This window comes from Erithacus rubecula, assembly GCF_903797595.1.
Source record: "Erithacus rubecula genome assembly, chromosome: 20".
Classification (NCBI taxonomy): domain Eukaryota; kingdom Metazoa; phylum Chordata; class Aves; order Passeriformes; family Muscicapidae; genus Erithacus; species Erithacus rubecula.
Window position 1 is genome coordinate 255,872 of NC_136672.1, and position 25,049 is coordinate 280,920.

General features: G+C 47.9%; 1 protein-coding gene across 1 annotated transcript in view; it reads left to right on the forward strand.

Annotated features, from left to right (window-relative positions):
* Window positions 1-288: 288 nt before the first annotated feature.
* Window positions 289-25,049, forward strand: part of LOC306810494 (heparan sulfate glucosamine 3-O-sulfotransferase 3B1-like) — a 30,525-nt gene continuing 5,764 nt past the window's right edge. Inside the window, exon 1 of the mRNA XM_079323167.1 lies at window positions 289-875. Within this exon, the coding sequence (XP_079179293.1) occupies window positions 433-875 (443 nt within the window). The 5' untranslated portion in view covers window positions 289-432. The remainder of the gene's footprint in view (window positions 876-25,049) is intronic.

Sequence of the window (25,049 nt, forward strand, 5' to 3'; positions counted from 1 at the left end):
TGGGGGAACGAGGCGCGGGAGGTCCCAGCGTGGCAGTGGCTGCGCAGGACACGGCCCGGTCACTGTGCGGAGCCGGCCCGGCAGCGCCGAACGGGGAGCCGCCGCCTAGACGGTGCTGCCCCAGCCCCTGCTGCCTCAGTCAGCCAATAAGCGCCTCCGCTGCCCTCTTTCGCCCCGCCCATTCTTATTATGCGAGAACCCGCGTCTGTGATAGGCTGGGGGCGCCGCCGGCCCCCGCACCCCGCCCCCGGGCCCTGCCCCGCCGCTGCCTGCGCTGCCGGCGGCGGGAGACGGCGCTGGGCGGGCGGCAGCGCCGGGCACTCGGCGGTGATGGGGCAGTGCTGAGGTCCCGCGGGTGCCCATGAGGCGCCGGGCAGAGCCGAGCCGAGCCGGGCGGGCTCCAGCCATGCATCCCGGTGCCCCCGCGGGCATATGGGGCAGCGCCTGAACCGCTGCCTCGATGTTCCCGTCGCGTTGCCGCCTCTGAGGCGGAGGCTGCTGCTGCTCTTCATCATGCTCTTCCTCTGGCTTTATATGTTCTACTCGTGCGCCGGCTCCTGCGCCGGGCTGACGGCTCGAGGGTCACCCGCTCCACCCCGCGCCGCCCCGCCGCTGCCCCCGCTGCTGCCGGGAGAACCGAGCGAGGAGAGCAGCCTGGAGGAGCAGCGGGCAGCGGCCGACGCCGGCAGCCCCATCTCCAGCTTCTTCAACAGCTCTGGTACCAAGCGGCTGCCGCAGGCCATCATCATCGGCGTGAAGAAGGGGGGGACGCGGGCGCTGCTGGAGTTCCTGCGGGTGCACCCCGACGTGCGCGCCGTCGGCGCCGAGCCCCACTTCTTCGACCGCAACTACGAGCGGGGACTCGCCTGGTACAGGTACGGGCCGGGCCGGGGCGGGCAGTGCCCCGCGGCGGGACGGGGCTGAGCGGGGTCCCCGCCGTCCTGCGCTCCCCGCCCCGGTGCGGGGATGCGGCCGCACCGGGCTCCGGAGCAGGTTGGGGAGCGCCCGGGGTGACGAGGAAATGTTTCGCAAAATGCTTTCCCCGGATAAAACAACCCCTAAAAGTGTAATAAACCCAGAACGTAACTTCGGTCCCCGTTAGCCCAGGCGGCGGCGGGGCGTCTGTAGTTTTTCTGCGACCTAAACCGTGTTACATCTCCATATAAAGGTTAAATATTAATTTCATATTTTTAAACACTCCTATTCCGCTTCCAGGTCTTTTGCTGGAGCGTATTTTTACTCCAGCTCAGGGTGTTGCTGAGGGATGACGGGTGTGTCTCCCGTGTCTGCGCGGGCTGGCGGGCGGTGCGCTCAGCGACCGCATGTTTGCGGGGTTTTGGACCCATTTGGATTTTTCTGGTTTGGGTTGTTTTTGGTTTTTTGTTTGTTTTTGTTTTTGTTTTTGTTTTTGTGTTTTTTTTTGGTTTTTTTTTTGTTTTTTTGTTTGGTTTTTTTTTTTGGTACCCATTGAGGTGGGATTTGACTTTTTTTTTTTTTTTTTTTAATTTTTTTTTCGTGTGGGGGAGGCGCGGTGGGGAGGGTTTACCCGTTTGGGAGTTTTTTGACACATTTGGAAGGGATCCGTTCCGGGAGCGCTGCCTAGGACTGGCAGGCGACAACTCCGCGTTCCAGATAAAACTTCCTCGCTCGTTCACTGCGTTCAGCCTCCGTTAATTTTCTGCTACCCCGTAATCATCTCTGGAGCTGATTGATTGCCCGAGGTCGCGATTGCCAGCCCGGCGCTGGACTGAGGGAGCGGTGTGGGTTGTAGTGGGTAACGGGCGCGTCGGAAATGGGATGAACCCTTTGGACTGGGAGAAAATGACAAATTTCTGGCTTGCATCCTGTAAGGATGAATGCAATTCTAAGTGATTTTGCGAAGAGCAGCTCTGTCCGGGATGTCTATGTGCGGGTGGGCTCGGCTGAGCGGAGCGGGTGGCGGTGAGTGCAGAGGAGAAGCGCGATCGGACACCGAGCGAGGGGCGACCTCCGTTTCTGTGCCATTCTCGCCCTTTTCCGATTTAAGTTTCTTTATCAGGAGTATTTTGAATATGTCTTTTTACTGCGTGTTTACAGGAATGCTAAAGGAGCAGAGATGGAAACTTTGAAGCTAGATGCGAGCTGTGAAGTTACGAATTGTAACCTCTTTGTAGTCTTGAAACTCCCACCCGGCAAGTCCGATTAGGTTTATGTCTCTTTCTTTAGTGTTGCCACCCTTTAGCATTTAGTGAAATGTGTTCAGGATAAGATCTAATGAGGAGGAAGTAATTTTTGAAAGCTGTTTCGTTTTAGGAAATTCTGTCATCTCGGTGGACGATGTAGCATCTTGTCCCACAGCAGTCCAAATGAAGTCTTTGTAAATTCAGCTGAGTTTAAAAAAGTAATAATCTCGCATTTCGGAGGAGAATTTACATGTAACAGAGCAGAAAATCTGTCAGGATTTATTAGCAAAATTATACTGTATGTGTTGAACTCTGTTTTTAATTAGACACCTAAATTAGACTATAAAATGGTTGATTAATCTTTTACAAGTAGGAGGTGGAAGGAGAGAAGGAGAGAATAATGCTTATGCTTGAGTTCATCTGTTATCCCAGATGTAGTGGGTGAAAGCCACTATTTAAAGGACACACATTATTTTTAAATTTGGAAAACAGGTATTGTGTTTAACTTCCTAAAGCTTAATCTTATCAGCTGCTGAATTTTAAGCAATATGGGTCCTATCTCTGCAAATTCACTGTGGTTTTTCAGTAGTATCTTTGCAAAAGGGCTGTTTTAGCTGAAATCTGACAAATCTTGAGGTCTGAATAGTGATGCTCTCAAGCAGCAAGAGTAAGTGATGCTGGAAGTCCTGAAATCAGTCATGTGTAATTCACCCTGAAGATGGGAGTGTGTCTTGCTGTGGGACTGGGACCTGGTCAATTAGGGGGGACTAAATAATGCAAAATACTTGGGGGAGGATTAAAACCAGCAGACAAGTTGTTATATATGGTGCATTATTTCTAATTTAATTAGAATTAGATGCAGAAGTTTGTTCCTATGAATTTTATGGTTAGAAGTCAGATCCTATATGGTAGTAACTCCAAGGTCTTGCTGACTTCAGTGGATCTTAGCTTCTCAGCCTTCCTCAAGAACATGTTTATTTCTCCCAGACTTAATGAGGCCTTTTTTTTTTTTATTATATTAGTATCAATAAGAAGTGTTTATATTTTCTTATTAGTGGTTCAGTACAGTTGGATTAAAGGTGCTATAAAAGCTGCATGGTGTCAGCATCGTGCTGTGAGCTGGGCAAGCCTCATCTCTGTTTTTCAGATCTTTTGCTTACATCAACTGTACTTTGGAACTGGGGGGGTATGTGTCCTCAACAGTCAGAGTGCAGTGCAAATGCAATTGCCTGGCTTTGAAAAGACGAAGATATAATTTTTGACATGTCTCATTTGAAGGATATTTTAGCTAACTGGCTAAATATGTTTATATTTGTTTTTGTTTGTTTAAGTTGTTCCTGCTGTCTAAAATCTTCTTTTTCAGATTTTTCAAGATACAGAGGCATCAGATTTAACTGTTTAGCTTGATTAATTCTTATTTTTGGAGGTGATTTCGATTAATCATGTTTATCTACTTATTTCTGTCTGAAGTTTTCATCTATCAAAAATAACTTTAGAAGGAGGGAACACAAACTTCTTTCTTGCTCCATCTTCTGTGAAGTGAAATGAAATTTGTTTCTGTAGTGTGGAATGCAAAATACAAACAAGTGGTGCTGAGTATCGTTCCTGAAGAGCAGGAGGAAAACAGGAAAAATTAAATGCTCTTTTTTTTTTATTCTGAGATAACTAAAATTTGGTGAAAATAACTTCTGTATGCACATGGCAGTGTTTCTTCCCCCTGTAATGAATGCAGCATGTTAACTGCTTCTAGTGAAAATATGTAGCATGACAGAGAAGAAATGGGATCCAGCCACTCTTTCAAACTAGTATTTTGAAGTGCCTTGAATTTTTGGATGGTAGAAAAGTTTTCTCTTTGTGGTAGTAGGGAGTTCAGCTCCACAGCCTGTGTGCGTGTGTCTGGCAGAGCAGCCTGCAGGGATGTTGTTGTTCTCTTTGGGGTTTTCTGTAGAGCTTGGTGGGCAGGAAAGAAGCATTTCTTGCAAGCCTAGAAAATCAGTTGTTGAATTTATTTTATTTTCTTCATTTTTTTCAACGCTGATGCATTTTGAAATGTCCTAGGGACTTGAAAGCCTGTTGTCCTATAATTAATGCAACAAAAAATGATTGTCATTAGTATTACATGTGTTGGGTTTTTTCTTTTTATTATTATTATTTTCACCCCAGTGGGCTGTAATGCCCAGTCCCTCCTGCCTTGGGCTGGGCCATTGCCAGCCCTACTCAACATCACTGATTTATATTTCAAGTCTGTAGTTCTCTGCTAGGAACCCCTGTACTGTGACTGTGCTGGCTGTAACTGTGACAGCAGGACTAGCAATGCACCAGGGTGACCTCTTGTCCTTTTTTTTCTTCTTTTCTCTTATGGAAAATTCTTAAAATGCTGGTGCTTTGTCTTCTCACTATTGCTAAGTTGCCTTAATTCATTTTCCTTGCTGAGACTGGGTGATTTGGATCACCAGGATCAGGCCCTGTGGTCTGGTGGTGTGCAATAAACTGCATCAAACATGCATTTCTTGAACTCCCAAATTGCTTGGCCTTTAGTGTGCAAAGTGCTGCTTGACAGCAATTCCTAAATCAGAAGAAACTTCCTTAGTTTTATTCCCACGAGCCTCCTTTTGTTTCCCAAGAAATGTGTGGGGTACAAGCTGGTGCTTGCAATGAAACAGGCTGAGAGCAAGGGAAGAATAAGGAAATTAAGGTTAAAAGTTTAGGGTGGAATTCCTGATGAACCAAATCTTGAGCAAGGCAAGATTTTGCCCCTGTGTTTGGCCATTCTCTATAATCTCAGCTTTAGTGAAGGTTTAATAGCTGCTGCTTAATTGCCTTCACAGTGAGGCATGGACTCGGCAGCACAGACAGAACCGTGGTTGGTTTCCTTTGAGTGTCACATGGTTTATTGGCCCCAGGAAGTTTGGGAACAGTCCTGATACTCCCAACTGGACTTTGGGTACAAATGAGCAAAGACTGGTTCCTCCAGTGCATTCCCGTGAGTTGTGCTGGGTCAGAACAAGCATCTCCCAAGGGACAGTTGTGCTCTCTGGGAAAGTTTTGCCAAGCAACTTTGGTATTGAGATTTTCTTTTCTTGATGTGAAAAAGATTTTAAAACTCAACTATTGACCTTGGATTGGGTTGTGCTTAAGCAAGTGGGGAATTTTAATGGTCCCCTCAGAATGTGCATGGAGTTCAGCGCCCCCTCGGCCACTGCAGCGGCTCCCTATGATGTGTCCTGAGCTGCTGTGTAACGCTGGGAGGAAAATGGCCCCCAAAAGAAGGGCTAGGCTGCTATAACCAGTCAGCAAGGCCCTTGTGTTTGCTTGGGATCATTCCTTTAGATCTGAGGAGGGTTGAGTTGTTCAAACAGATGGCAAAGATTATTCGTGTTGCTGGGGTTTCAGTGCACTGCTCTGTTTCAAGCAAGTTGCCCGACATGACGCACGTGACAAGTTCTTCCCAGCACGACACTGGGGGGATGACATTGTCTGTTGTGATCGGGTTTCATGGCCTCACCTGTTGAGCTGCTGAACTTTTCAAAGTTGACCAAGCGTTGGGGGTGACGGATGTGGATGGTGGATCTGCCTGGCTAATTGTGTTAGCGCAGGACCGCGTGGCCTGCTGGGGGCATTGTGCTCCTTGGCATGAAAATGATGGGAATGAAAACTCATGGGTTCAGCTCTGAGTTTGGGATTTATTATTTTTTTCTTTTCAAGTGGGCCATGGCAGGTGTCTGTAACACACACCAAGTGCTGAATACCTCAAGGCACTTCCAGACAAGGCTTTGTTTTTCAAAGCATCTAGCAAGCCCTGGCTGAAGTGGCTATAGCAACTCTACCCAAACCACTGTTCTTTGGAGCTGTACTTCCAATCTGTCTGATGATAGGAATGTCTTGTATTCAGGCATCTCTTGCTGAGCTGCTCTGTTCACTTGAGCCTGACTTTGGGGGTATTTACCCATAATTTAGTGATCATTCAGCATGGGGTATTCATGTCTTCTGGTGGTGTGACCATGGGTGACCAATGGGTTCAGGTCATAATGAATGGGCCAGGGCCACGTGGGATGGGTAATATATGGGTTCAAAGAACAACAAATAGTGGGGCACATTGTCTCAGTGGTGTGATTAGTGGGTATGGGGCTATCAGCTACTAGCTGTTGTCACCACATGGGGTGTGAGGATGGGCTGGAGAGGCTTTTTCCTTGGTTTGTGGGAAATTACTAAGTACTATGCTAGGTCCTGACTTGATGCTGATGACTGTACCAGGGCTTGGCCTAACTGTTGCAATTCCAAGTCTTTCAGCAGTTTGCTGTGTGTTTACCAGCTTGCAAGAATCACCACGTGCTTTTTAAAGGTGCTCAGCCCAGCAGCAGCCGAAAGGCAAGAGAGTAAAGGGACTTTATCTTAGCTTTCTTAATGGAAACAAGGGGTCCTGTGATAAAACATTGATTATCAGCAGGCTCTAAGGAAGGCTGGGTTGAATTCAGGACAGGTGTTTGTGGTGGTGTAACTTTGCCATCAGGGAGTTACTCCCAGTCTGGAGGTGGTGGGATGGGTGCAGAGACAAGTAGGGAAGTGCATCACATTGTGCCATGAATCAGATGAGGGGAAGAAAAGGCAGTCAGGGGCACAGTCACTCTGTCTGCACCTAGGGAGAGCAGGGTCTGCTTGGCTGGGATGTGTGCTGTACCTTAGTCCATTCATAATAGTGATCCAATGGGGACAATCTCTCCTGGTGTCACAATGGATCTGAGTGTTCCCCACAGTGGTTTTCCTCTTTGGAATAGCACTGAAGGGGGAGGAAAATGAACTCAGTGATGATGATTTAGCATGTGGTGCCCTTGTGCTGGGAAGGTCCAGAGGTGAGGAGGGACTTTTTGGGAGATGTGAGCTGGCTTGCTTGGCTGCCAGAACTTTTGTTTGTGGCCCTGTGGCCTCACCAATCACTCAGAGAAGACCAGAAACTTGGGTGTTTGGGTCTTTAGGTATTGATGGGAATGTTAGAGGAAAATAGGTGTACAGGTGCTGCTGCAGTTCTCACACTGATCTCTGGTAAATGAAATTCCATTTTTTAAATCTTACTGTCAAGATATGTAAGCATGGCAGTGCCCTGCCCACGTGGTGTCTAAGGAAACTTTATTTAGAGAAAAATAATTTCAGGTTCTGCTAAATGCTTTACATCTGCATTAACCCCCTTGGAAACACCCTGGAACCAGCCTGCTTCTACAGCAGTTTTGTTTACTCCTCTTTGTACAAAAAAGGGAGGGAGGAAGAACATCTCTACAGAGGGATGGTGTGACCTAGCCCTGGCATCAAAGGAATCATGGCTCTGTTTGGCAGCAGGTCTGACCCAGAGTTTAATTTGCAGCCTGTCTGGGATGCAGAGCTGCGTGGCTGACCCTGCCCTCTTTGTGGCTTGTTTAGTGTCACACATGGAGCCCGGCTTTGTTCTCCCTGTGCTGGTAGGTGTCATCCTCCCTTGTCCTGGTCTTCTTGTGAGTCTTGTGCTGGTAAAATTCTATAAGTCAAACTTGTAATTTGGCCAATCTTCTCTGCTGGTGCTGATGGGTATTCTGTGAATTCACCAAAGTGGCTGGTTTGTAATAAAAATGAGCAGTTGTAACATTTCCCTGGAACTGGCACGGGCTTTGCATTCCTGTCAGTGCAGCAGGAAGCTCTTCCAGAAGAAAGGGAGAATTATTGTGCACATTCTTTCATTTTATATGCCAATATTAAAGGTAGATATGTGCATTTGATAGATCCTTCCTAAAAGTGAAGACAAGGCCAAATCCTGTGCTGCCACATAGTCCAACAGTACTGAGTATGATTGTATTCTGCTACACTGATTTCCTTTAAAAAGTACACTTTGTGTGGGAAGTTAGCTCTGATGAGGAGATGAGTCTTCAGCAGCGTGTGGTGACAGACTGAACCAGGTCCCCAGACATAGCTGTGTCTAATGCAGTCCAGAATTCTGCTTAGGAAAGGGCTTCAAGATCAGACCCTCAGTGTGTATCCATGTGACTGAGCAGAAAACATCCCTGCAGAAACCAAAATCTGTTACAATTATTAACTTAAATAAAGCAACTTGACAAGTTTTATATTAAACTCCTAAGTTTTTGATTATCAAATGCAAACTTGCATTAAAGCTTGAAAATCTTGAAACTTGAAAACTTAAAACTTCAACTGTGAGTGAATGGCACAGGGAGGTGTAGGACACCTTTGGAAAAGTGCTCATTTAGTGAACGGGCAATTGCACTGGGGCTAAGCTGCAGCAGTATTTTTTATTTGGAATGGGGTCCAGGGGCTGGGGCGGCTGAGCAGACTCAGAGCATAGATCCTCCTGTCACTAGGGGGAGGATGAAACCCCAGTGTCTGCCTCATAAAGTGCTTTGCTGCTTCACTGTGCTATTAAATATTTGTTTAAAAACTGGCAAGGCCTGAAGCTTTGGCATGACTTCAGTTTGTTTTTCTAAAGGTGTATTAAACTTGGAAGGAAATCAGGAGGTGTTGGAGTAAACAGGAGGTGTGTCCCAGCCCTTTGGTCCCAGAGTGGCTGTGCATGGTCCTCAACTGGTTTGTACACAGGGCTGGGAATGCTGTTGTTAAACGGGAATTGCAGAGGGGCCCCGTGACTGTGCTGTGCCCTGTTTCTCTGCATGTTGGAACAAACGTGCTGCGTGACACTGAGGTGCTGTGCCTCTGCTCTGAACCACCTGCACACACCTCTGGTGCCACATTTAGTGAATTGTGCCAGATCTCAGACTCCTGAGTGCTAGGGGGTTCCCATCTTCTGCAAGTGGGTTGGAATGGAGCAGGCTCACGAAGGTCTCACCTGGGACCAGTGGAACAGAGCCACCATGTCTGCGTGGCTCTGCGCATCCCTGGGCTCCTGCTCTTTGCTATGGCTGGACCAACCAAAGTGAGCTGCAAAAAGCCAGGCAGCCTGGGCATTGCCCCTTGTTGAGGATCTGCTTAACAAAGCCCTTCTTCCTTTTTCCCAGTGCAGTGTGCTGAACTTGTTGCAACTTAACACACAGCTTGAAAAGTCTTTTTTTTACCCCCCTTTTAATTTCCCTCTTGAGCTGGTCTGGTAACTAATGAGCCTTGGGCCATCTGCATGGCATTTAGAAAAGCAGAGGGAATAGCCAATACAGAGTGTTGAGCAGGAAAGGAATCCTTGAGAGGAGATACCAGCCTTGCCAAAGCAGAAGTGGAATAGCTGGTTAGGGTTTCAGCCTGGGTTTGCTGCAAGCCAAGGGGCTGGGAGCTGCTGTGTGCTCCCAAGCTGGTAATGACAGGCTGGTGCTGCCCGGCCAGCCAGACGTGCAGGAGGAGCCGCCAGTCCCGCGTGGGTGTGCGGGCACGCACCGGAGCCTTGGCTGGCTGCCCTGGGGGCATTGCCACTGCTGCCTCCCCCCAGAGATGATTGCAAGGTCAAACTGCTCAATGCAGTGTAATAATTAATTAGGCTATATATAAACAGAAAGCTCATGTGGTCCTAAAGTAGATTAGGAGTCTGTGAATTTCCTCTTCTCCACCTTCCTCCCCACAATCTTCCTCTCCTGGGGTTCCTCTGTGAGTGAGCCCTGCAGTTGTTGCAGGCTCGGCTGTTCCAGCAGGGCTCACCAGTTGGGTTAAGCAGCTGCACAGCTGGGTCAGAGCCTAAAAACTGTAGTGGCAGAGCAAGGCCTGTTCTGCCTCACCCAGTTCCCCCATGAAACCCACTGCTGGTGCTGGAGGACAGGGCACATGCCACGTCTCTGCCTTCCCGGAGTGAATAGTTTTACTCAGGGGTGGTGCCTGATATGGGAATAGCCCCATGCTGGGAATAAATGCTAGCATTTGCCTTCAGTAACAGGCATTCCAAAGCTCCTGTTGCTTTGAGACTCAGTACAGCAAGAGCTAAGCTGAACAGCTTGTTCCCCATCTTGGGGAACATGGGGAAGCTTCAGTGGGGGGTTCAAAACCTCCCTGAAGGCATGTCTCTGTGGTATTTGCAGAATGGAAGGGGAAGAATAAGCTGGGCTGGATTTCCCGGAAGAGCTACAGAAACTTAAGTTTGTAATGAAGCTTGAAACTAAACCCAAACAATTGCGGGACTTGTGACTCCTGGGGAGCTGAGGTTTGTATGGTATCAGAATTGATAATGCTCTTTCATTTATTTTCTCATGTATCTATCTAAAACTGGTTAAAACTCTCTCCAAAATCCAAATGTAAAAATTTAGGGATAACATTTATCTAAGCTCTGTGTTATTTTCAATGTAGCTGCAGAAACATCTTAGGGAAAATTAAAAATCAGATTTTTTAATCAAGCATAAGTAATTAAGTGCTGTCAAGGCAGTTGGAGAACGGCAGAGCAGCTTCCAACTCTTCCAGACCAGCCCAGATTTTACAGCAGGGGCATGTACATGCCCTGAACCCATCAGCAAAGTCTGATCCTTGGTTTTGCACAGGGAAATCCTTGAAAACCAGAGAGACCCCACATCCAGCTCCAGGAGCAGTGGGGGAATGAGCACGGTCACTGCCCATGTTCGCTCTGCACCTCTCCTGCTGCTTCCTGGGCTGTTTCCTCATGCACGTGCAGCTGACTGAGGGCCACCACCAGCACTGAGCACTAGTGGAGGAGATGCCCAGGGTGATGGGCTCCATGTGAGAGATTGTGTTTTGGTGGTGTAGATTATCCATCTCCAGCCCCCTTCCTCTCCAAGGCACATCTGGCTTTTCTCACTTCTCAAGCACCAGGCTGCATCTATGTCCAGGGGCTGGAGGCAGAGAGGACTTTGTGACACTCACAATGGAGTCCCAGATTGGTTCAGCCTGGGTCAGAGGGGGTTGGGCTGTCTCTTTGAGAGCCCAAGGGTGTAGAGATCAAAGGTGTGGGTGAGTCAATTACAATTCACATTTGGTTCATCCATATGTTTGAGTATTTGAAAGGCTTCAATGGTCACCCATTTTATATCTCTTATGCCCATTGATTTGTTAATCTGACACTTGGTTTAATCTGAATAATAATGGCTGTCATTCAGACTCCTCAGTGTTCAGGAAAAAGTCATTTTACTTGGGTTGTACTCTAAGGCCTTGGCAGACTGGCCCACAGTGCCCTTTATGTACAAGGGTTTGAAGGACTTGTGGATAATTCAGCCCCATGGCTGGCTCTGGAAGGAAATTGGCTCTGAATTAAAGCAGGGTGGGATGCTGGAGGTTGCTGGTGGGCTTAGGCCTGTGTAATTTTGCTCATAAGGTCCTTCCTGGTTGTCACCATAGCCATGGACCTGCCATCGCAGTGTGTGGGCTGTGAGGAGATGGCAGGTTTACACACAAAGACAACCCAAGCCATCAGAAATGGTTAGCAGGCCCTCTTAAATAGTGCCTTAGTGCTCTGGACTAGATCAAATCATTGGTATGGCCATGTGAAGTCTCTAATTATGTGAATACCTTTTTAATGAGAAGCAGTGCTTTGCATCTGTTGTACTTGCAGCAGAGCATTCCCACCAGCTGAGCCTGCTTTTTAAAGAGCTCTTGGCTGGATGTCATTGACTGTTTATGACTGTGCCATGATCCCAGGTAATGACTGGGCAGAAAGGCAGTCTGAAGACAGACCTGCTCCTTCATGTTTCCCTAATTTGCACCTGTCTCCCTCCTTCCCTCAGGAATTTCTCTCCTTCCCAAGGCTGGTTTGGTTCCTTCTGCTTTACCCAGAGTCCTGCAGTGTCATTGGAGGCCCAGTGATGTGATGGCACTACAAACCTGCAGCCTGATTGTCTCAATAAACATGCTGGGTTTTTATCCAGCATGGAAATTAATTATATTTTCTGTCTTTGATGCTTGATGTGAAGTGTCAAATGGAGGGAAGAGTCAGGAAGTACATCCTGGCCTAGAGATGTTGGTGGAAAAAACTCATTCTGGACAAATATTTCACTGCCCTGGTCTGTTTACCATGGAGAGATCTTGATTTCCAGTGCTACTCTTTTATGAGAGCAAATCACAATCCGTTAACAAATGAGTTGAGGTGGCAATCCCATTTGTGTTAAAATGCATTTAGGGATCAGTACTGAGAGGATCACTGGTGTATTAATTTGCCAGGCCTTTAGTTCCACTGGGTAGCAAAATTAGGTCATCTCAGTGAAGGTCGCACTGATCGGGCCAGTGCCCAGATTACTGATGGTTCAGGTTGTGGTTGGTGCTACCCTTCCCTTCTGGGAAGGAAGCAGGAGACTTTCAGAAGTTAATTAGGTGTCTCAGCTGGGAATAAAGTCTAAGCCAATTTTAAATTCTTGACTCATTCAATGAAATGCTGAGGGTAACAAGCAGCTGGTGAGCACAGGACATGCTTGGGTGGTTGAGCACCCTCACAGTTTTTGTCTGATGTGTTTGTTCTTCCTTGCTGTTACTGGCCATTGGGAAGGTCCTCTCATGGTCAGAGGGGCATCCCCTTCCCTTTACCACAGTTGAGGAGAAGCCTCAGTGCTGCAGAGTTTCAAGGCTGGTTTGGGTGTTGCTGAAGAGGCAGGTGGAGTTGTACAGCTGAGGTCTGGCAGCACCTTGTTGGAGTTACTTGGCCTGTGGAACGTGATCAGAAAGGGCAGATGTTCCAGGGCATGTCAGTGCATGGAGGAAAGTGCTGCTGGGTGAATAAAGTGTCCCTGCTCCCCTCCCTGCTTTGTTATGTCCATGGTGAGGAAGAGGAGCAGAAGCAGAGCTACCACGAGTCCTTTTTGGGCCTCTCCTAAGTCAGCACAGTGGTTCAAGCCTGATTTTGGCATGTCTTACCCCAAGGGTAGACAAATCACTGGGGATACTTCCCCCAGCATGGGTTATGATCCAGAGGGTGAGAGCTGGGGTATTTCTCGGGTCTCCAAAGTTTATCAGAAGGCTTTTTTCTCCAATCATGGCTGTAATGACCCAGAGCAGGAAGGCTGGGCTTAATTAGGAGGAATGTGTGTCAGGGTGGCAAACAAAGTCCTCCCTGTGCAAATGCTGGGCCACTCGTGCAGGTGTTTAATTAACAAAGGGCAACATTATCAGTGTAAGTCATTACCTGCCCTTGCAGGCACACAGATTAGGGCATTTGTTTCTGTGTTGGGGAGAACACAAAAGACCTCTCAGCAGGTCTGTGATTTACGAGTGTTGCATTAGGGGAGCATGGTCTTACTTGTATCTTGCTGGAGTGGTTTGTATTTTCCTTTTGAGGTTGGCTCTTTGTCTGAGTTTTTTTTTTCTCCAGCTTCTAGCAGAGTTGGAGCAGGTGAAATGTGGTAGCTTGGCAGTGTCCCAGAGGAGAAGCAAAGCCTGGGAAGTTTATCTCCTTGTAGTGCTCTCCTGGGTAGAAATTTATCAGGTGTTTCTGAGTGTCAGCTGTGGTGGACCAGGGTTGGCCACTCACATTCAGCTGCTTTTTGGGTGTCTGGAGAGATGCTGCTGCCATGATCACAACATGGTTACTTAACCAGAAAGTTAATTTATGAGTGTGTGCCATAAAAATCTACATCCATGTAACTGGCATGGACCCCCACCCTAGAATGCCCAAACCAGAGGTTGTTTCTCTTGAACTTTTCTGGGAAACAGGGAAACTTCCCTATTGCAGCACGGCTACAGAAACAGTGTGGCAGCATGTTGCTGCCATACAGGTGACTGAAGGGGTACACCATCTCCCCTGCATAGGTTACACAAGATGTGCCCTTTGGGCCCAAATCAAGGTGTACCCTGCTTGCTGGGCTCACCACCTCCAGCATACAGCAAAATGAGTCCCTGGAGCAGGGCCTGGAAGAGGAGGTGCTGTAGTGATGAGGCTGGCAGGATGACCTCCTGTGGACTGCCTGGATTAGGAATTCCACCTGGTGTCCTAGCCAGGGGCAGGAGTCCCAAGGTGCTCTGGTGTCACAGGTTCAAAGAGCCAGGAGGATGTTCTGCTCCATGTGCAGTGGTGGGTACTTCAACCCTTGGATGAGTTTGGTGCTGCTTGGTTTGGGCATCTAACTCCTGAAACACCTGGTGCTCCTGGAGCAGCAGCAGAACACCAACAGGCTGAACGCTTTCTGCAGTGCCACCTTGTGTGTCTCAATACTCACTTCTGCCTCCCTCAAATCCCAAATCCTCACACCTCTGGGGTTTAACTTGATTATATTGCTCTCTTTTCTGCAGAGGAAGCATTTTCTCAAAACCTAGGAGGAAGAGAGATGTCTAGGAGACCTGTGAGGAGCAGTGCCTAGGGTGATTTAACATCTCTAAGAGGATTAATGCTGTTGCTACAATTAAGAGAGCAAATTGGTGGGAGTTGTTTGGGCCTATGGACTTGATGGCTGATTGGACACTAGAACTGGCTGATGCTCCTGCCCCACTGGTTGCCTCAGCCTTGGTGGCAGGGAAGGGATGAGAGGGAAGAGGCTGTGGTGTGAGCAGTGGGCATTGGTGCCTCTTGGACATGGTCGTGTGGCTGCTGTGGGGCAAGAAAGCTGACAGCAAGATGGAGGCTTTGTTTAGGAGTGGTGGGAAGAGCCCAGTTGTTCTGATGGAGTTGAAGCCAAACCCCAGAGATCAGAGTCTCTCTGTTAGTGTGGACTATGTTAGTCGCATATCCTCTGCTGCAGGAGACCCTCTTGTCACCTGGGTACCATGGATGTGTTTGGGATATCCCACCATTATGATTCCTTTGTCTAATTTTAAGCCTCTTCAAAGCCTGGCTTCCTTTGCACAGGCCTACTCTGAGCTAGCAAAAGCCTTGCAAGAGCTGTTGGGTTTTTGTCTTTTTTATTTGTCTCCACAATTAAGCCAAAAACTCCAGACCCTGACTCTTAGGGTTTTTTTTTCTGGACAAGGGCATTCTGTATTTGCAGGTGCTGACCCAGTCCAGATGCTGGTTTCAGCTTTTCATGAGGGCAGGTTTGGTGCTACCTAAGTAAAGCTGAGTTCAAAATTTGTATTACTGGTGCAAGGATGTTTTGAACTAGCACTCTTCAAGAGCAGAGCTTTGTCTTGCAATGAATCTGTAAGTGGATCTATCAAATCTTTACATAGTAGGAGGTTAGTACACATGATATTAACTCTAGGCTATAAATTCTTGAGGGAGGAGAAGTTGCTGGTCTTTCTGGTTGCAAAAGAACAAGTGGCAGAGGCAGTCTAGAGAATTTATTTTGTACCAGGAATGAGTTGTAGGCACTGAAATCCTTCTGGATGCCTAAAATTCTTCCTCTTTCCTCCCTTTCAGGCTATTGTCCATTTAATTTATTGAGAAAAAGGTTGCTACAGGTTTGCAATAAACTCTTGCATATTGTGACAGTAATCTTGGCTTGTTACAAGCCTGCAAATGGTGCACTCTGGAGTAGTTGCTTATTTCCCAGAGCAAGCAGAGCTGAGATGCATCTTTCTGGTGGAAGTGCTGGGGACTCACACTGGTAGCCTTCAGGTGCCAGAAGAGAGGAAAGAGGTTTGCACTGGTGCAGCTGAGGCACTCCTGCAGGGATAGATTCCAGTTAAACACTCCACAGGGTGTTTGAGAGGTGTCATGGAGCAGGAATAAAACACACAGTTTGGTGTAGATGGTGCTGCGATCTGCTGATAAAGGGGCTTTAGTCCCAGTTTGCCAGTTAGCTCAGTCATATTTCCTGCTGAGTTCAGGGGATTTTTCCCCCTTAAATCATGAGTTTCACAGAACTTCCGTCTCCCTGCTCTGCTTTTAAACAAAACCACTCTTTTTGTCCTTTTTGGGGGAAATGTAGACAGATTACTCTAATCTCACATGACTTGAGCAGTGGGCAGCACAGCCCAGTGATGCTGGGCAATATTCTAAAGAACTCACCCATAAAAAGCAATTAGCTTTTAATGGTGGCGCTGCCGCCTGCCCGGGGCTGCAGGAGCAGCGTCAGGCGCCTTTTGTCACTGCAGTGGCACCAGGGGGACCCTCGGCCATGAAAGGGGAGCGGCGGTGACCGAGAGGAACAAGATGCTCATCTCAGCCCCACCCCCTTACTGCGCTCAAAAGCTCTTATTTTCAGAGCAAAGCACTATTGAAGGGTCAGGACAATGGAGCCCAAATCCTGCTGGGGGAAGGGAGATGCTGGCAATTGCATCTTTTGTTGCTGTTCCTCCTTTACTTGCCTATAGCCTCCTCCATCCCACCCCTCTGAGAAACCCACATAGATGCTCTCTAGATGATAATGCAATCACTTTCTTGGGGCCTTGCTAATAGGATTATAATTATTACTGGAGATGAACTGGAGTGAATAGAATATTTACCATTTCATCTTAAATTATTGTAAATCCCTCCAAAGCAGCCCTTTGATATGTAAAGTGCAGTCCTCTCCCCCCAGTGAAGATAACTATTTAGTGGAAGTTCAGAGCTTTTAAGTATGATGGGGAATAGAAAGAGGCTTCCATGTTTACACAGGGAGAAGAGGAGGGTGTAATGAACTAGGGACATTGATGAATATCTTGCCTGACTCCAGCAAAGGAGGAAGGAAAGTTCTTGCTTAGCAGTTGTGACATTACACTGTTATTTGGGGAAGAGGTGAAAAAATTATGGGAAATTTGGCCCTTCCTAATCCAAAGAAAGCTCCACATCCCCGCATCCTGTGTTCAGTTGATGTGTGATCAGCCCAGTGACAGTGGCAACATTCTGAGTTTGTTCTGTAGGGCTGGAGGAATTTCTTTTTGAGGAATGACTAAGTAACCTGGGAGTCCTCAGCCTGGCAAAGACATTTCCTGAGGAGGGAAGGTATGGTATTCACCAAACTTAGAGCTAGGCTGGAGATGCAGGGAGGGATGGACTGGTGTGATGGTGCAAAGCAGGGTCTGGTGAAAATGGGCAAAGCAAGGAACCTTGCCTTGGATGGGCTGTGCATGCAGAGGTTCAGGAGGAATCATGGAATGTCCTGGGTTGGAAGAGACCTTGAATATCCACTCATATCATCCCCTGCAGGGATACTACACACTAGAGCAGATTTCTCAGGGTCCCATCCAACCTGGCCTTGAAGACTTACAGGAATGGGACAGATACCAAGAGGCTGGAAGAGAGATTAACTGAGGCTTATTAGGTGGACAAAGTGCATCAGACAAAAGAAGGCCTCTGGAGCTGAATTTGGATGGAAGCTGGGAAAGCAGTAGGGGACAGCCTGCTGCTTGTCCCATTCTTGCTCTGCCCTTTCCCTCCTCTGGCCAGGGCTGGAAATCCCCAGGCCACAGAAGAGGAGAGGGCCACAAGCAGAGGAGGACTGCACCCTGTGGGCACATCCATGTGAGTGTCTGCAAGGAGGATGCTCTTCTCCCAAGTTTCCAGGGTCATCTCCTCTCCTTGAAGCCTTCCCCCAGAGGCTGCCCTGCATGGAGTATGAGCTCAGGTAGGAAGGGGGATGGCTCCAATCAGCCATCTCCAAGACCACCTTTATGCCTTTGCCTTCAGTGCCAAGGAAGGGCATGTCCCAGGAGTGATGGCAACATCACCCAGCAGCCTCCCAGGAGTCTTTGTGGAACCTGGGCTTCTCTACTGTGCTTCCTGGTGGAAGCATAAGCCTGTCCTCTGCAGACAAGATTCCCACCAAGTGTTTCTGCTGATCTAAGCTATTCCTCCCCTATAGGTTGCAGCTATATGGTACACCATATATGGCACTTACATACAGAAGGCAGCAGCCCTGTGAGAGATAGCGTGTCATATCTTGGTTATGAGACTGCTTCTAATTAACCCATTTAATCTCATGCAGCTGGGAGAGGCATTTGGGTGGGAGATATGTTTTGGTTGGCTCAGGGTGGGAGGCTGCATTTGCAGCAGAGGCTGGTGGAGCTCATTGCACCCATTGCTGTTCTCAGAGGCACAAAGCCTCCATGGATCAGGCCCTGCTTTGTCCAGGTTGGTGCTTGAATGCTGCTGCAAACTGGCTGTTCAGCTCTGTGGCTGGTTAGCTCCCCATGTCCCAGCATAAAGAGGGTCAAGACTCCATGGTGGCTCCCAGGTCTGATTTGAATGCAGTGTCTTTTGAAGAGGTGGACACAGTCTTTTATTAAAAAACCCCAAACCCTAAACCCTGGTATGTGCAGCAGTGTATTGCCCCCTCCTTGTGACACTGCTTGCTTTGATTTGCCAGGGCTGTTTGATGTGTCATGGCTGCGCTACATGGAGTGAGGCCGAAAGGGCCCATCTGCTGCTGCCCCTCATCTCCCCACTCCCCAAACCTTTGATGGGGTTTTTATCCTCATCAAAGGAGCTTAGGTTGGACTCCACAGCCATACCAAAACCTGTTCCTGTGGGGTACGTGGTGATGCCACCCAAGGCCACTGGCTCTTTTGTCCCATTGAAGTCCCAGAGCACCTTCACATAGGGTACTCTTCATGCACCATTACTGTCCTCTCTCTCCTTTAATCCCCAAAATTCCCCAACAAGTGAAAGGCACCTAGCAGATTTGGGGCCAGGGAGCAAAGAGGGTGGGAAAAACATTAATTTCAGGCCAACACATTTTTTTTTTCCTTTCCCTCCTCCTTTGCCTACTCCTTCCTCACCCCCAAAGTTCATTAATTCCCATCATCTGGTTTGTGTAATCATTGTGGCGAGTGTTTGATGGAGCCGGATATGGTTACATCCGTTTCAAAAAGGCTGAGGCTGGTTCCCAGCCATTCCCTTTTATTGTTGTATAATTTGCCAACCCAAACAACAGACTCCTGCCTGAGACAAAGGCACACATATTGCTCTTACCACTGGTCATAAAAAGAGGAGAGACGGCCTGCTACTGTACAGGTCTGTGGTGCAACAGCAGCTGAAGCCAAGGAAAATTTTGGTAAGACGATGTATCAAATAATAAAGCAGCAAGCACTCACACACCCAAAGAGAAATTTTCTATTACTTCTTCTCTCTCTATTTCTTCCTCTTCCTCCATCTCCCTCATTCCCCCATCCCATTGCTGCCACCAGAAAGCAGAATCAAAGCCAAGAAAGTAATTTTGAAGCCAGTTGACCTGTGTGCAGGTGGCCAGGTTTGTGATGCAATTAAAACACTTTATTACTTTAACATTCTTTCCCAGACATGGTCAGGTTCTTGCTCATAAGGAATATTACTGGGGTTCAATGGTTTTGTGATCAACCATGCAGGGAAAAGGGCCTAGTAGGATTGGGATGGGACCACTGTGATGGCCTCAGGAGCTGAGCTGGTGATGCTTTGGAGTTTTGACTATCAGAGCATCTCTGAGTTCTTGCTCATGGTCAGGTGCCAGTATGGGGCTACAGCTGTGTGATTTTAATCCAGCCCCTGGCTGCTCTTACCAGTACTGTACATTTTTCCTACTTTCTGACAGCAACATGCTGCCTCAGAAACTGGGTGCAACTGGGTATCACCTTGGCAGAGGGGATGAACTGTAGGGCAAAGCTGCCACCAATGGAGGTGCCCCTTCATTCTTCTCTGGGTGTCTATAGTTCTTTTTCAAGATGTTAGGATTGGCTCACATGCCTAAATTTATTTACTGAGAAGATGGGGAGGAGAGAAAAGAAAGAGAAGCAGCAGGAATCAGAGTGAGAATTGCCAGTTGCAGTAAAGCCCTCCTTAAAAATGTTCGACTTAACGTGACAGACAGACTGTGGTGTGAAATGAACCCTTTGGTTTTGGTGGGATCCTGGCTGGAGCAAAGCTGAACAGGACCGTGCTGGGATGGGAACAGAGTAACAAACTGCCCCTGGGATGGGGACAAGACAAAGGGAGATGCAGCAGACTAGAAAGCATCAACTTCTGAGGCCAAGCAGCTTTAATCTCCCTGATCTTCTGCACTTGGTTCCTCAGAGCTGTTCCAAGCAGGCACCACTGGGCCTGTTTGCTTTCCAACCTGTGAATTAAAAATGCAGCAAAAATCTTAAATTCATCATGTGCATTAAGTTGTACCATGTTCTGGGTTGTTCTGGTTCTGGCTGTACTTTAGCTTGGTGTCATCTTGGCTTTTCAAACCCTCTGTCATTACTCTGGAGGTTAAAAGATCTGTATTCCCCTAGGACGGGAGGGGAACTTTGGTGTTTATCTTCTGTATTTCTATTCACCTTCTCGCCATAACTTTTCAATCTAATTTATGTAGTTTTTTTGGACAGACTCTTAGGAGGATTGAGGGGGGGGGGACTTTCTCCAGAAAAAAAAAGTCAGATTGTCAAAATTTGGTTTTCCGAAAATGAATCACATTTTGTTCTTTTGAAACATCAGTGAGGAATGGAGTAGAAACTGGCCAGAAATAGGTTGGATGCTTTGTGTGTGTGGTGCTAGGTTGTAAAAGAAATGGTTCTGGGTTACAGACCTGAATTTTCCATGAATATGGCTGATGTTCAAAATAGTTTGACTTGCTTTTCCTCCCATTTCCCGTGTTTTCCTTGCTTCTAGGGAACAGCTGTGGAGGGCAAATCTAGAAATTCTGCACTGAAGGTGGTTCTTGCTGTATTTGCTGGCAGAGCTGCTGTGGAGATTGCTGTAAGTGCTCCTCAACCTGCATCTCATAGCTGCATCCAGGTGCTGTGGTGTTTTATCCTGACCATAGCAGCATCTCTCCTGCTTTTTCAACACCTCTTACACAGCTGTTCATTTCCTCTGAGAGAGTTTTGTCACCTTTTGCGAAGGGAAACAGAGGAAGCACAGGGGATTGAGGAAGTGTGGTGATGTGCAACAGAGAAGTTTGAGACTGGAAAGTGCCAGTGCTGTAGCTGCATTACAGGACAACCCAATTTTATGACTTACCTGTGGGACTCATTACTTGAATTTGTTGGAGCAGGGGTAACATCTCCCAGAGTGGTGCTGGGTGGCTCCAGGTGCTGGGTAGGAATATATCCGGCATGAAACCTTCCTCAGAAAGGAAAGCTCATCTGCTCAGCTTTGGGGCTTCTGTTGGGCAGCAGGACACCTGAGAGTGCTGGGGCTTGGCTGGGCAGCCTGACGGTGACCCCTGCCAGGAGCAGGCACTTGTGTCTGCAGCCCCCCAGGCTTAGTCCTGCCATGGGCTCCAGCTCCAGCAGAGTGGGAGGGTTTATCAGCAGGTGTTCGCCATGCCAGGAGGTGCATGGGGAGACCAACAGACATCCACAGGGATAAAATCAGACACCACTGCTGTGCTCTGCCCGGCATTGGTCTGTCCTACCTGGAACAAATAAAGCAGCAACAGGTTGTGGGGGTCCCCTTGCCCCCCTGGCCTTTTCCTCCTTGAGAAGTAACAGCAGATTAGCCTGCAGCCCCTCTGTGCAGACAAAAGCTGCCACAAAGGGCATTAGGCTTCAGGATTGGATTACCATGTGGCCACCTGTCATCCCCACTTTGTAAATTTATCTCACTCTCGGTCCGGTTTTCACATTGCAGACGTTTGCACTTAAAAAACCCTCATAAAATCCCCTGCCCACTGCCTCTACAAGCAACAGGCTGGCTGAGTTCATCTTAGCATCCCTTCTTATTCCAGGTTTCAGAGCTGTGTGGGGCTGGGGATTAGGGCTGTTCAAATGAAGAGAACCTTTATTACATTAGTTTAAGTGGTTAATAGGTAAAGTAGGCCAATCCATCTTTAGACTAAGCCTATCACTTTGCCTATGAAGGATGCAGGCTTCACCAAGGAAATGTTCATTAAAGGAAAAGCTTTTCCTCTGTCCCTCTTGACATGTTAATAACTCAGGGCTCGTGGCTTGCTCTTTGCCTGTGTAAAGTTCATAGCTGTGCAAAATTAATAGTTGTGCTCACATGTCAACTTCCTCCCCTCACTGGGACCCAGCTGCTGGCAGCTCTGCCCTAGTCAACAGTACTGATCCCCACTAGTACTCTGTTGGCTGTGCTGGGTGGGAATAAAGGACACTGGGAGTCTGCTGGTGCTCCTCATCCTCATTTCCTTTTTCCATGCTCAATAAGCAGACGCCTCATCCCTTTCCAAGAGGAGAAATGGGGATGGAGTTGAAATGACAAGTAGAGACAGTGCTTTGGTGCTGGGACTCTCTGCTGTGGCATGTTCTCAAGGCCAGAAGTATTTGTGGGTTTGAAAGGATTAGACAGTTCATAGTCACTATGAAATGGGATGATAGGGATGCAGATACTGTCTGCAGAGGCTTTTGAACTCCAGGTTGCCAGAAGGCAGGAGGATAACAAGGCAGGAGGGGTGGCTTGCCAAGGTTTTCATACTATATTTTCTACTACAATTTCTGCTATGGCCCTCAGTGGTGTCTCTATCCACCCCTAGGGCTCAGCTGAGCTCCCTGCTTTTCCCACAGCCCGATTCCTTCTTTCATTTCCCTTTGCTTTCCCATATGGACAGTAGTGGTAGCTGCACCTCTGCCTTTCTCACCTGGTGTCACACGGTGCTGGCAGGAGCTGCCCATGTCTCCATGGTGCCTGTGAATCCTCCATGGAAACAGAGGCTCCATAGCAGTCACAAGCTGCCCCAGGGTGATCTGTATCTACATCTGAGCTGAAAGCAGGTTTTTGCTGGATCCTACTCCTTTCTCCCACGGGGCTGCACCCTGCCAGGGCATCATGGCTTCTCATCATCACAACTCCTTGTGGGAGCCCAGGGCCTACCCCTGGCCTCCTTGGGGGTCTCAAAACCCCCCTGACAAGGGTCTCAAAGACCTCTGAGTGAGACCCTAGTGTCTCAGGCACTGAATTCTAACCCCTGGGGAAAATTACAAACCCAGAAGGAATGGAAACAAGCTACCAAAATTAGTAAAGTGTAAATTAGACCTTCAGAACATAGATAAATAGGCGTTTGGGAATGTTTATGATAAGGGACACGTGGCCAAGATGGAGAATTTGGGGGGTGGACACCTTTTCCTCCTTCTTCTCCATGTCATCCATGTTGGGTGACACATTGGCACTCTTGGATTGGATGGGGTCAGGGCTGGACCATTTAATAAAATTGTATTGTATTGGGAAAATTTTGTAAACATGTAATACATAGTACAAACTATATAAGATAAGCCTGCCTTCACCAGGCAGATTCCACCATGGATGCCAGGCTGAGCAGACCACTGCTGGCCAGGCAAAAAGTCCCAGAGATAGGAAATAATAAACAATCCTTGGAAAAAGAGAAAACCGTCTCCGGCAATCTCTCTTCATCTGCTTCAGAGAAAACCAGGGTTTGAACCACCTTTGTGTCCCTCTGGGGTGATCTCGGGGCAAAGGAGAAACCCCAGACTGAGACACCTGGTGTCCCTGGGTAGGCAGTGATATCTGGCATCCCCCTGGGTGGGCAGTGACACTCCTCTTTCCTTTCCCAAAGCAGCTGTAGTTTAGCATGGTCCTTGCTGTCTTGGAGCTCCAGGAGCAGATATGTTTGGGTCTGGATCTGGTCCTCCTTCCACCAAAACCTATGTCCAGTGTGTTGTGTTGAAGCTGCAGTGCTCTGCTGGGCCAAGTTGCCCTTCTCCAGCTGTGACTTGAATGGGAATAAATTCTTCTTGATGATTTTTCCACCCCTGTGAGTTCAGACTAGCCAATGTATCAGTTCCTTCTGTCCCTGAGGCTCTACTATCTCTGGCTGCCAGCCTGATGGATGGTGCCTCTGTGGGAGATTACAGAAACCATGGGAAGGTTCCTCCCAGTTGACCTGCCCATGCAATAAAATTTTGCTTTCCTGGATGTGGTGTTGTCAGAGGTTCAAACCACATTCATGGGCCACAGTATTTGGCTTCACCTGCAGCCATCTTCCTTTCATGCAGCCACTTTACAAATAAAGCTGAGTCTGAGACAATCTTGAGGGTCTTAGTTTTGGGCTATGCTTGGCACCTGTGTGGGTACAGCGAAGGGAGGGCAGGAGCAAGGGCTCAAGGGCTGTTTTTGGTGGATCCAGGTCTTGTACATGGATTGAAGGTTCTGTTTTTGCTCACCTCAGCTTATGTTGGCTAACCTGAGTAGGTGTGCCAATGTGCCTTGTTCTCCTTTGCTTGCTCTGATGGGTCACCAGTAAAATGTTCTTAAATTGCTAAGAATTCAGGCCCTGTCCAAAAATAACAATTTGGGAGGTTTAGACTTGCCCAGAACTGAGTGCTTTCAGCCACAACTGCAGTGTGGGTCCAGGAGATGAGCTGGTCTGCAAAGGGGGTGACACCAGGCCAATGGATGCCTCTTAGGTAAAGAGTTACTCCCTGCTTTCTTCCAGTTATGCTGTGCTCCTCTGCATTTGCTGAAATGCTAATTAGGAACCTGTGTTTCCCAACCGAATCAAGTGACTTGGCACTCCATCTCCAGCAATTTCCTCCTGTTTCACAGTCCAGCCCTACCCAATGCTTTTCTTGTACAAAGAGAAGGAAAATAAACCTTGCATCATTCCCATGAGACTGATAAATACTGGTTGTAGTAGTCCTGGAGGAGAAATCAGTCCCAAAATGCAGGGCCCCTTAGAATCAGCAATCCAATGAACCTGACCCAAAGCTGAAGGGCTTCAGTGCAATGTCGGCAACCTGAGAACGTTTTGGGAAGCTTTCTCCTCTCAAGGCAGGTTCCAGGCCATCAAGAAATTCATGGGTGGAAAACAACCTCTTAAGCTGAAAAGCAGTTGGTGGCCAGTGCAGGATGTAGAACTTGAGTTTAATGTGGCCATTAAAGGAGACACCCCTTAATGAGCAAATGTTGAAATCTACATCAACCCACGAGAAATTAAAGAGTTGCTCTGAGCATTATTGCCTGGCCCTATTTTGTGACAGCATTATGAGGTTGCAGAGTCAGCCAGAAAGGTGAAGGATTAGTCAGAGTTTTATTCTGGTTGCTGTTTCTGGCACACACACTAGCTCCTGCCTTCCAGAAGCTCTCACATCCCAGGTACCTGGTAGACCAGAGTTATTTTTATCTGCATGTGAAACTCCACCTGTATGGACTTGAAATCCCAGCCTTCAGGGTTGCCACCATCTTTGGCCATTACTGGAGGTTTCCACAAGCTGATATCCTCTTCCTCCACAGTTCAGCTTGTTCATCACCACTTCTCC